General features: G+C 38.0%; 1 protein-coding gene across 3 annotated transcripts in view; it reads left to right on the forward strand.

The window, feature by feature from the left end:
* Positions 1–12677, forward strand: part of ANK3 (ankyrin 3) — a 331394-nt gene that overhangs the window by 270041 nt on the left and 48676 nt on the right. For all 3 annotated transcript variants that reach the window (XM_019935870.3, XM_019935867.3, XM_073793568.1), the window contains 7 exons: positions 2505–2716; positions 4474–4681; positions 5968–6064; positions 6669–6897; positions 7571–7696; positions 8465–8587; positions 10129–10210. In XM_019935870.3, the coding sequence (XP_019791429.2) occupies positions 2505–2716; positions 4474–4681; positions 5968–6064; positions 6669–6897; positions 7571–7696; positions 8465–8587; positions 10129–10210 (1077 nt within the window). The remainder of the gene's footprint in view (positions 1–2504; positions 2717–4473; positions 4682–5967; positions 6065–6668; positions 6898–7570; positions 7697–8464; positions 8588–10128; positions 10211–12677) is intronic.

Raw genomic sequence — 12677 nt, forward strand, 5'->3', positions numbered from 1 at the left:
TGTATCCCTGGTGACTAGACGAGTGCCTGCACATAGTGGGTCCTCAGTAAATATTTGGTAAATGGACGAATCTGAATCCTCCTCGTCACTCGTTGCAGGAGTGCTGCGAGTGTGAATGAACCGTGACCTATCTAACCAAGCCCTTACTGATGGGCACGCAGCTCTTTCAAGCTTTAGTCATTACAAGCAATGCCGCTTTGCCTGTGCTTTTGTAAGAAAGACGTCAGAGAATGGGATTGCTGGGTCCAAGGGTAGATGCGTTTTCATTTTGAGTAGAAGATGCCCAGTTACACTGTCAAAAGATTATTGCCATTCACACCCACCAGCAATGACTAAAAGCATCTGTTTTCCCCCCCCCCCCGTTTTCTCTGTAGCAGGAGATTGTATCTTGTTTGTAGCAGGAGATTGTATCTTGTTGGAATTGGTATTTCCACGTAAATTACCGAGTTTGAATATTGTAACATAAAGTTTATTGGCCGTTTTCTGTGAATCGCCTGTTTATAACATTTTGCTAGTTTCCGTTGGCTTCTCTGTCATCTTATCAACTTGTAGCTGCCGTTGATATTGAGCATATTAGTTCTTCATTTGTCACGTGTGGCTATTACCTTTCCCAGTCTACCTTTTGTCATTCAAGTTTATTATTCTTGTCATAGAAAGCTTTACATTTTTATATAGTCAGAACTGACTTTTAGGCCTCTGGGTATCCAGTTTTGAGTAGGAAAGTTTCTCCTATTGAAGGCTAAAAGGTATTCTCTTGATTTTTTTTGATAATATTTTAATTTTTTAAGTAGTTAAGTCTCTTGTCCAGCTGGAATTTGTATTAATATATGATAAGATATATAGTGATTTAGCGTTGTTCTTCCACATAGATGTTTGATTATGTTAACACTGTCCTTTAAATAAACTATCTTTCCCCCACTGAACTGAAGTTTAAATATGACTTTGATTTAAATATACTAAATACATAATATATATATAAAAGTACATATATATGACTGACACATATACTATATATATGTATATGTGTTTATGTATACACATATATAAAGTTGAATTTCTTTTTAAAAAATTATTTATTTTGGGCACGTTGGGTCTTCGTGGGCGTTTCTCTAGTTGCGGTGAGCAGGGGCTACTCTTCATTGCAGTGCACTTGCTTCTCGTTGCGGAGCACGGGCTCTAGGCGCACGGGCTTCAGTAGTTGTGGCTCGCAGGCTCTAGAGCGCAGGCTCAGCAGTTGTGACGCACGGGCTTAGTTGCTTTGCTAAGCAACTAAGTGGGTACTTCCAAGACCAGGGTTTGAACCCACGTCCCCTGCACTGGCAGGCGGATTCTTAACCACTGCGCCACCAGAGAAGTCCTGATAAAGTTGAATCTATTTCTTGATTCTCTGTTTTTGTCCCCCTGACCTATTTGTCTATTATTATCTATTTCTTATATTCTTATATTTCTCTCTATATCTGTTCTATTGTGATACTTATAGGTTAAGTTTTCAAATCTTATAAATTCCCCCTCACAAATCTACTTTTCCAAAATACTCTTGGTTACTCTCAAATATTATTGCATACGATTTTTTTTAATGGTTTATTTCAATTAAACCTACCAGAATTCTGCATAAAGCTGGGCTTTTGAAAGAAACCCATCTGGCTGCACCACGGGAGGTAGACTGGAGCAAAGGGGAGGCGAGTGACAGGGAGACAGGCTAAGCGGTGGTGCCGGTAATCTACGCAAGTCGAAACGGCGTCTGAACGAGGGGTGGCAGGAGAGCAAGCCCTTTCCAAGACAGAATCAACGGGACTTTGACCTTTGGATGTGAAGTGTAAAGTCAGTCAGTCAAAGCTATTGGACTGGAGGACTGGGCAAAGTGTAAAATAAATCGACCAGAGTTAGGACTACAAGGCAAGAAGTAGGTCTGCAGGTGGACAGAAGGGAAGAAGATGTGTCCACTTGTAAATAGGTTGAGCTTGATGTATGAGGGCCATTGATGAGCAGACAGAAATTGGTGATGATGATACAAATCATTTGGGTAATTTTAAAATATTTTAAAGAGGTTTTCAAATAAAGTTCTAGAGCCTTTCACACATACTGAAGTGCTTACTTTCTTCTTTTTTTTTTTTTTCCTTACTTTCTTATGAGGCCTTACTTTTTTCTGACTCATTCTTACTTTGGGCATCTTGAGGGCAGGTTATTGTAAAGAAGCACAGAATTAAGGTATCCCTTCTCGAAGAGTAGAAATTTGTCCATATGTGGTAAAATGCCAGTTTTTGAAAATGTTTATTCCTCTTCAGTAGAAATATTTTTCTACAAATACTGTGCATGAATAGCTTTATAATATTTTTGCACAGCTTGGTATTATTTTAAGGTCACTATAGTTTTCTCTTTATCATAAAACTGTTTATACTACTGAATCTAAATAATTTAACTGTCAATATTACACATCAGTTTGTCTCAAGGTATTGGGTAGATAGGCTTATTCTCATGGCTTTTTCATTCTTTTTTCTTTTCAGAACTTGATAGCCCAGAAGAGTTAGGGAAAAAGCGTATCTGCAGGATTATCACTAAGGATTTCCCCCAGTACTTCGCAGTGGTTTCACGGATTAAGCAGGAAAGCAATCAGATTGGTCCTGAAGGTGGAATTCTGAGCAGTACCACCGTGCCCCTCGTCCAAGCTTCTTTCCCAGAGGGTGCTTTAACCAAAAGAATTCGAGTGGGCCTCCAGGTAATGTTCACAAAAAGTTGTTCTCCTTGGTACGTGGAGAGAGCATGTGAGCATGTTCTGCTCTGAAAACTGTTGTCATGACTCATCCTTATGATATATTGCGAATCGAAGCATTTGGGCCATTTTGGGAATGATTAACCTGTTTTAAATAAAAAGTATTACGTATGAAGTTAGCGTACTGGCTTATAGAAAAAAGGGACATATTTTAGGGTTTTTTTAACCACAGGTTATTGGTCTCAGTGTGTGGAGCAACAAAGCACCAAACAGCACATATACCATTAAAGAAACAAAGTATATTAGATTTGGTTTATAATATGCCACATCATAAAAATCTATAATAGTGAAACTTGCAAGCTTTCAGATTTTAGTTCAAGTAAATCATAAATGCTGGGTTTTAACCAAACCAGTTGGAACTTGTTTTGGTTTGGAAAGCTGGCTGAAAATCTTGGCAAGAATGGTCTTTCTTCCATTTATTCATTTCTGTTAGAACTTAACCAGTACTTTTTTTCTTATTGAATAAGGAAAATAACCTGAAATAACTTAATTTGTGTTGTTACTTAATATAGTAATTAATAGTTTAACTGAAAGTTCAGTAAACATTTGGAGCTAAAGATACCACCTTACATTTCAGTAGTATGAAGTTCCCTGCAACTGTCTCCCACATTGAATATTCTACCAAATTGCAAAGAAATGAAAAGAATTGTTAGACTAGAACTGATATCCTTTGAAATCTTGTACGCCTTTTTGTTACTTAACTCTAGAAACCTCAATAAAAATTGAGGGTACAAGTTGCCTTTGTAACGTTTTACTGAACGCCCTGCATAGATTTCAAAAATATTGGACTCGGGCTTCCCTGGTGGCGCAGTGTTTGAGGGTCCGCCTGCAGATGCAGGGGACGCGGGTTCGTGCCCCGGTCCGGGAGGATCCCACATGCCGCGGAGCGGCTGGGCCCGTGAGCCATGGCCGCTGAGCCTGCGCGTCCGGAGCCTGTGCTCCACAATGGGAGAGGCCACAACAGTGAGAGGCCCGCATACCGCAAAAAAAAAAAAAAAAAAAAAAAATACTGGACTCAATATTTGTTGTCCTTTGGATTAGACTGAGCGGTTTCTCTGCCATGAGATCTGACATCCTATCTCTTTCATGCAAGCCCATGCCATCTGTGTTCTACTGGGAACATACTCTAGCTGTAGGTCCTGCCAGTGTTAGGTTGTTTTTGTTTTTGCTTTATGCCTTCCTGAAATAGTGAGAAAGGATGAAAAAGAACGATTTTTTTTTGCCCCATAAAATTTTTTAAAAGATTTCTTTAAAATAACAAAATTTCTGGAAAGTTATGTTCTCTTCCATTTCCAAATACTGATAAACATATTAAAATGTTAAACTTGACTCAATAAAATATCTAACATAAAAAAAGACTGAAAATACCAAGTGTTGGCAAATACGTAGAAGAACAACTAGGACACTCACATCTGCTGATGAGAATAAAAACTGGTACCGCAACGAGCATTTTGGAAAACATTTTGGCAATTATGTCGTAATGGTGGTCATATGTGTACCAAATAGCAATTTGGCTCTTAGATATATAACTACCAGAAACCCATACATGTGGCCATCAGAAGGCATACACAAGAATGTTAATAGCAGAAGAAAGACATTTTTTTGGTGGTCGTTTTTGGGTTTTTTCGCCTCAGTTAAAAAGTCCACTTTCTGATAAGAGCAAAATGTCCACTTTCATTTAAGGTCCTTTCTCTTGTCTCTAGGCTCAGCCTGTTCCAGATGAAACTGTGAAAAAGATCCTTGGAAACAAAGCAACATTTAGCCCAATTGTCACTGTGGAACCCAGAAGAAGGAAATTCCATAAGCCTATCACAATGACCATTCCAGTGCCCCCGGCCTCCGGAGAAGGTGTCTCCAATGGGTACAAGGGAGACACCACACCCAATCTGCGCCTTCTCTGTAGCATTACAGGTTTGGTTAAGTTGTTGCTGTTTTTGCTATTAATGCTCTAGCATTCGCAATGATTCTGTACAAAGATGGAAAGCCTTTGAACATCCCTGCCAACATTATAAGAGTAGAAAAAAAAAAAGAATAAAACATTTTACTTGTCCATCACCTCATCTCTATTATCCCTGTAATTATTTCTTTAAGATGCTGATAGCATGACATTTTTCAGTGGTATCATTTTTCCTATTAAGTTTAGTGTTAATAGTAGTGCGTTTTTAAGGTGATTGAGGTATTATTGAATCTACTGGAGCATCTAGGTAATCTCTCGGTGACTGAGGTAACAGACCTAGCAACACCCTTTAGGCTATAGGAAATTGCATGGTCTTTGGGGGAAACAGAGGCTCCCACAGAGCGCCAGGAGTAGGGAAGAGCCAAGTGAGTATATGATTCTTCTCACCTACTCTATTCACAAGTGTAATCCAATAGACTAAATATGCAGGACTTAGGTGAACACATTTTGTGATAAGCACCCGGAGTCCAGAGCTAATTCATCATTTGATTAACCTGAGTTTATAACTTAAAGATGGGTTTTCCTGTTTGTTTGTTTTTTCTGAAGAGTATTTTTAATGGCTGGTTCCCCTTATAGCCTGGAAAGTTAAATGATTCAGGAAGTATAAAATGACTTTCATTTTAACTTTCCTGATAGTTCTTGACTTCTTTAAAAAATAAAAGAATGGGCTTCCCTGGTGGCACAGTGGTTGAGAGTCCGCCTACCGATGCAGGGGATGCGGGTTCGTGCCCTGGTCCGGGAGGATCCCACATGCCGCGGAGCGGCTGGGCCCGTGAGCCATGGCCGCTGAGCCTGCGCGTCCGGAGCCTGTGCTCCACAACAGGAGAGGCCACGGCAGTGAGAGGCCCGCATACTGCCAAAATAATAATAATAATAATAATAATAAATAAAAAATAAAAGAATTATACTATCTGCAACAACAAATCTTTGCACATGTAAATTGTGGCTTAAAATGAATGGCTTAAACTTGTGTGCCCCAAGTTTAAGCCATTCATTAGTATCCAGACAAACAGAAAGGTGATTTTTTCCCTAACCTAATATTATCTTACAAGGAGGTCACTATAGGCTGGTCAAAGTATGAAAGGAGAGGAGAGAGGAGAACTATCTTTCGTACGTGTCGTTAATGAAAGTGCTGAAGTTTTGCGAGTTACTGGCTATACAGAAAGAACAGGATGACGTTAAAAATTTTACAAGGAGCATCTCCCATAATAAAGTCACATATCTGGTGTTGTTCTCTCAGGGGGCACATCGCCTGCTCAGTGGGAAGACATCACAGGAACTACTCCTTTGACGTTTATAAAGGATTGTGTCTCTTTTACAACCAATGTTTCTGCCAGGTATGGAAATAAAATGATTCCAAAAAGTACTAGGAATTATTTTTATTACCTTTTGGAAAGTAAAAATTGTTGTGCTTAATACCAGTATGATTGTTCTGTAAAATGCTGATGGTGAAGTTGGGCCTAACTCAGAAATTTTAAATTCACTTGGATGTCATTTTATCCGGTTCTCACAGGGAGCCTATAAGGTAGTAAACTTGCTTCTTAGCAATTCATAAAAACGGATAGGATCTTCCTTTCTCTCCCATTTTCCCCCATAAAATTCTTGTTCCTTCCAGAGGTGAAGTAATAAACTCTGAAGCAGGAGTAGAAAGGAAGGCTTGTCGTGGGTGTGTGTTAAGAGGGGAAAAAGAATTTTATGGAAAAGAAAATAAGAGGAGAAAAATCCTTAGCATTTTCTTAGCAAAAGCATAACAAATAATAAAAGTAGGGTTTCTGTATTTTATAAACAGAGTAAATATCTTTGCTGTTTGTTCAAATGAACAAGTTAATGTTTTGGTTTAGTTCCTTTATATACTCTTTGTTTTAATGGTGAATCTTTAAGATTTGGCTTTGACATCTCCTTATTTTTATACTTTGGATATTTTGTTTTTGTCTCCCTCAGATTTTGGCTTGCAGACTGCCATCAAGTTTTAGAAACTGTGGGGTTAGCCACACAACTGTACAGAGAATTAATATGTGTTCCATATATGGCCAAGTTTGTTGTTTTTGCCAAAATGAATGATCCTGTAGAATCCTCTCTGCGATGTTTCTGCATGACAGATGATAAAGTGGACAAAACTTTAGAGCAGCAAGAGAATTTTGAGGAAGTTGCAAGAAGCAAAGATATTGAGGTACCTTGTTTACAGCAAGTGCTGTAAACAGTTACAGCACTTTGTTACATTCTCCAGACATTGAGTCTTCTTTTGAGGTCCTAATACAGCATGTACTGTAAATATCAAATACATTATTGAGTTTAGTTTTTGTTTTAAAATGTGATACAGATTCACTCTCAAATGATTTTAAATGTCTTCGAGGTTATCTTAGTTGGTTAAAATGTAGTACCAACAAATCTAGGTCATGGTTGCGATTTTCCTGTGGCCACTTGAGTTATTTTCATGTTCACTGTCTAGACACATCACCATGATTTTCCTTTTTCAATCACTGGATAAGTATCTAAGAGTCAAAAAAAACTTTCAAACTCTATGGGTAAGTGGTTGATATCAGGCACTTTCTCAAATACGTTTAAAGTTGGTAGAATAGAAATAAATCTAGATTTATATTTGGTAGAATAGAAATAAATCTATAATTCTGTCTTGTACATGTCCATGTTGCCGTTTCCAATCGCAGTTACTAATTGTGAACCGATAGAGTTATTTTTGTGGCAAATAGCACCACCAGAAGTAATTTCCCAATTACAAGACAAACGTGACATAGAAACATGTCGGTCTTTTAAGGTTATATGACTTAAAATCTCAGAATTCTTTCCATTTACCATTAAATTATGTATTTCTTTTACTCCAAAAGGTTCTGGAAGGAAAGCCTATTTATGTTGATTGTTATGGAAACCTGGCCGCACTTACCAAAGGAGGACAGCAACTTGTTTTTAACTTTTATGCTTTCAAAGAAAATAGACTGCCATTCTCCATCAAGGTAAATCACCTTCAAGAGAGACTCTGTGGATTTTCTTTTAAATGCTCTTAAAGAATAAAAAAGATTCTAATGATTTATTCAGTTGGAAATATCCCACCAAACTTAAATTCATAGGAAGAAAGTCAGATTTTTGTCCTAGTTCTACCTGAGTGTACTTTAGAGCCAGGAAAGCTTTATAATTAGTAAAAAGAGTCTCTACCTTTTAAACAGCTAAATGATCATTTATATGTAGGCAAATGTTTGTGAGACCAAGCAATCTAGAATAACAAAATGCATCCTATCTGGACTGCTCAGTAATCAAATAATGGATGAAATCCAAATTGATTGTTCAAGTTTCATCTTTATTTCTGGTGGAACCCGGGGACATTCTGGAGAGACCATCTTCCTCCTCAGAGAACCAGAGGACACAGGAGAATTGTTTTATTGTTATTACTATTTGCTGCTGTTATGGTTGCTAAAACTGAGGCTTTGAAAGAAAGAAATGATTAGACAGGAAGAAAATACATATAACTCAGACTGTACACTGGATTGTCAGGATGAGACCAGCAGACGTAACATTCCTGTGTTTGGACTAGGAACTGGGCATTCTAAATCTTGCTAGGTTTAAATGTGACTATGTCGGCTGAGCTGTAATCGTTATCACCTTTTCCCTTTACTATTCCTGGTTCTCGAAGGGCTCCATAAAACAAACACGCTTAACTCTTGTGCAGATGGGCAATCCTCAGAAAAGTCTCTTTCTGTAACTGTCAACTACCTAAATTCTTCTAGATTAGAGACACCAGCCAAGAGCCCTGCGGTCGTCTGTCTTTTCTGAAAGAACCAAAGACAACAAAAGGACTGCCTCAAACAGCTGTTTGCAACTTAAACATCACTCTGCCCGCACATAAAAAGGTATCTTTTAATACTGGCTTATTTTAACTTTCTTTCCCTGGCCTTGAAGAAGGGGGCCCTTGGTATGCAATTAAGGAATGCTTTGTAACATGATTAAAGCTCTTGAAACTCAAGTTTTATTAGTCTCTTTGTGTAGACTGACTAAGTCTTGTGACTGTGGTGTCAGATTCTTATGGTTTGTACGATTGAGTCCTCTGTTTATTGCTTCTGCTTCTGCTGGTAGTTCATAGATTTTGTTTGTTTTCAAATAATGTCACACATTAATTTGCCATGGATGTATAGCTTTGATATTTTTTGTTGGCTTCTTTTGGTTTGCTTTGCTTTCTAAAGCAGCTTGCATTTTGTGCTCCCTACTCAGTCCTTTTCATATCCTGATATTCTTTTCCCTGCTGTCCATTATAATATTCCTTGTCTCTGCAATGCATCTTGGAACCAAAAGGAGACAGAGTCAGATCAAGAGGATGAGGTAATATGAACACTTCTGCTTTTACTCTATCGGAGATAGAATAGAAATGGAACTGTATAAAAGAAGTTGCAGAGGGCTGAAGTGTGGGAAATGTATTATATTTTTGCAGATCTTAGCTTAAATGAGGTAAAGCATACTTTTCCTTAAAGAATAATTTACTCTTCCACATGTACAGAAGAGTACTTTAGTACAATCAATAGAATTAAAATCCAGCTAATGACTTAAAAAGAGGAGCTAAAGTTCTTTAAGCATTTTTTAAATGTGATAGATTGGCATGGATAAATATACGTTTGTGCATATTTTCACCTAGTATCCACTGTTATAACTTTTAAATCAAAGATGATGATAATGTATGACATTTTACATGTTTTATGTACTATAAAATATGCGCTCAGTGGCTATTGACAAATATTTGATATTCTATTTAAAGAAATTTATCTTGGCCATTTTTTAAGAGTATAATTGTTCAATTAAATTTTAAATAAACTTTTTCTTATAAGTTATCTCCTAGTATTTCTCCAAGTTATCAGACCACTGGATTTTTAAAACTCACACCTCAGTAATAATAAATAGAATCAGTAGCCTTAAGACTCAGTAACATTACTTCAGTAAAACCATTAACCTCTTTTTAATCTCCTCGTCTACATTTTATGCCTATTAACATATAGAAACAACAGCAGTAATCATAATAATAAACTTTGTGTGCCTTTTTTTCCTTGAATGTACTCACAACGAGTGAGTGTACATCATGATATATGTGCTTTCAATACGAACAAATTTGGGAAAATTTACTGCTCAGCATCAGAAGTCTCTGTAGTGCTTGTCTTTTATTTGTAGTTCCCTGTAGTCTGCTGTGTTGGTGCTCTTATATTTTGCTAAATGATGGTTATTTGGCTAAGAATTGGGGTGGGGTTGTAGAACCACAGTAGGAAATTAGCATTTCCCTGAGGAAAATCCGTAAGAAGAAAAATAAGGATAAACAAGATATCAACATGCCATTCTACAGAATGTTTCAAAATGATGAAAATGTCACAAGGAAGTGGAACATAATCTTCCTCTTTTTTTTCTTTTCCAGAACGAGAAAACGGATAGACGACAGAGCTTTGCATCGTTGGCTTTACGTAAGCGCTACAGCTACTTGACTGAGCCTGGAATGAGTGAGTTTCCTAACACACTTACTAATCTATGTGGATTTTTATAAGAAGAGACATTTTTTCTATACTAACTGAACTTTGGGGTCATGTGAAAACCCAATGGCAGAAGAAAATTGCCGGTGGGAAAACTTTATCATGAGATCTAAGTAATATATTGTATATAGTTGGAGATGTGAGGTACAAACATCCCCAGATCGTAGCTTTAAAAGTGTTTTTAAGCCAGTAGCTATTTTTTTTTAAATTAGAAACATCTATCACTTGAATTTGAAAACCTTGATTTTACCTTGGTAGTTAACTGTGTTAGGAGATAATGTTGTACCAAGGTTGCTTTAAATCCGTGCTCAAAAGAGAAAATATTTACTTTCATCCATGTGGGACGGTATAAAGGATGATAAAGTAACTCTGGTCATCTCATTTTTCTTCATATATGTAGGTCATTATATCTTAGTCCTGATTCCTTTTTGTCCCAGTTGGCAAGAATTATATTTTCCTACCTTCTTGAGGTAGCACTTGTTTACTGATTTATGTTTCCTCCCTCCCTCTCTCTCTCCCCTTCCCTCTGCTCTTTATTAAATATCAGCTCTAAGGCTGGCCTTCACTAGACGGGTTAAACCCTTTTCTTCTCTCAGTGATTGTTTTGGTCCATTGTTAACTGGCTTGCAAGTATCAAGGCATAGGTTCATTCAGTCATATTCGTTCGTTCTCTCTGTCTCCCTCCCCCCTCCCTGTGTTTCCCTCATCCTTATGTTTATCACCTCTGGTGATCACTGCCTTCAAGATAATCCTCTCCACCAACAGGAACTAAGAGTGCTGAGAGCAGCAGTGTGTTTGACCGATGTAGCATGGTGCCACTTGAACCATCAGAGGAGGATTTATACAAAAATTATTTTTAAATTAGTGAATCATTTCTAGCTGCTTCCCATTACTCACAGTTACTTGAATTCAGGGAGGATTGGAAATTTACCAGTAAGAACCACAACTCTGGTTTTTTCCCATCTTTCCTGAATTCTTGTTTCTGTGGGCCAACATAGCATATTAAATGTGCAGCAGGAAACTACTCTACTACTTCGCTCAGGTGGTCTTAGCATAATCTTCTGCAGTCTAGCTCCTGGAGTACATACTAGGGAAGCTTTTATATTCAGACACCAAATGGGGAGCATAAGAGAAAGGAAACCCAACCACTCTCATGAATGTTCTTCCAGATCTCTTTTTTCCTCTAGCATAAATGTCTAAATCTTTCCAAAACCATAAGAGCTGAAATTAACTCCCATTATGCTACAAAGCAGGGAACGTATGTGTGTATGTAACTAGATGGTTTTTCTATACAACTGAATCTCCTGGGTGGAAGTTTTCCTTGGGATACTCTTTTGCCCCAAAGCTAAGGTTCTCATGGTGTGGATGCTTGGCACTGCCAGGCAGTAGCCTTGAGCTTTGGACAGTCTCCATGGACCAGCTACTTGAGGTTGGGGTACCTCTGGGCAGGCAAGCTCCTATCCGGTTTTGGTCCCTAAGGTATTTGTTTGAGGAATACATGAGTTGTAAGGTCAGGTGTGTGTGCTGAGACAATTGAATTTTTCCCACCTCTGAAAGGGTTGCTACTTCTTGGTTAGCTTCAGTTAAGGTAAATGTAGTTTGTCTTCCTTGACTTTTGATAGAAGGAAGAGGGTACTTTTCTCTCTGTTTTACGAGAGGGAGCATAATGGTGGACAGAAGAATGGGAAGAACTAAGAAAGGACTAAAAGAAAACCTAAGGAAATGTTATGGCCCCTGAATTGGTGTTAGAACTCCAAGTGAAGGCAGCTTTTCCTGTACTACCCTGTCCTTTCCGACGCCCCCCTCCAGAAAAAAGATTCTGCTGTAATTCAGTGCCTGACACCCAGAATTCCCTTTGTTATAAAGGGTATCACAAAATATGTATCATTAAAGCATAAAATATGTAACTAATCAGTAAATGGGTTGCTTCGTGCAAAGTATAAAACCCTAGATGTGGTTCAGAAGACTGTTCTGCTTGGTGAAGCCAGACTTCAGTGGTAAAGGAGAGATGCTTTGCCAGTTTCTGGTAGTTATAAAAATAAGTTCTCTTGAGCCATTAAACGGAGCCCAAATCACTGAATTGAAGGAATCCCCAAACCTTCCATTTGCAGTGTGGTGTTTCCAAAATTAAGCCAATGTGGAGAATTGTGACTAGGAGGGGTAATGAATGGGTGAGTTTTTTCCTTAGTTCTTCCACTTTTCTTTAGAATAATATGTAAGCCTAGAAAAGGATATGTTCTGAATGTTTGAATTTAAATGTACACCAGGAATGAAAATCTTCACCCTTGTGGGAGTCGCTGTTAATCCAAGGACTGGATTGTAGCAATGGCACGAGCACAGCATGAAGAGCGTAAAGATGAAGCAGATTCTCATTTCCTCTTCGAGTTTCACTTATTCTGAACACCAGTGCTTTCTGGAAGCGAAACTCTACTCAACT

The sequence above is a fragment of the Tursiops truncatus genome, chromosome 16 (assembly GCF_011762595.2).
Source record: "Tursiops truncatus isolate mTurTru1 chromosome 16, mTurTru1.mat.Y, whole genome shotgun sequence".
Classification (NCBI taxonomy): domain Eukaryota; kingdom Metazoa; phylum Chordata; class Mammalia; order Artiodactyla; family Delphinidae; genus Tursiops; species Tursiops truncatus.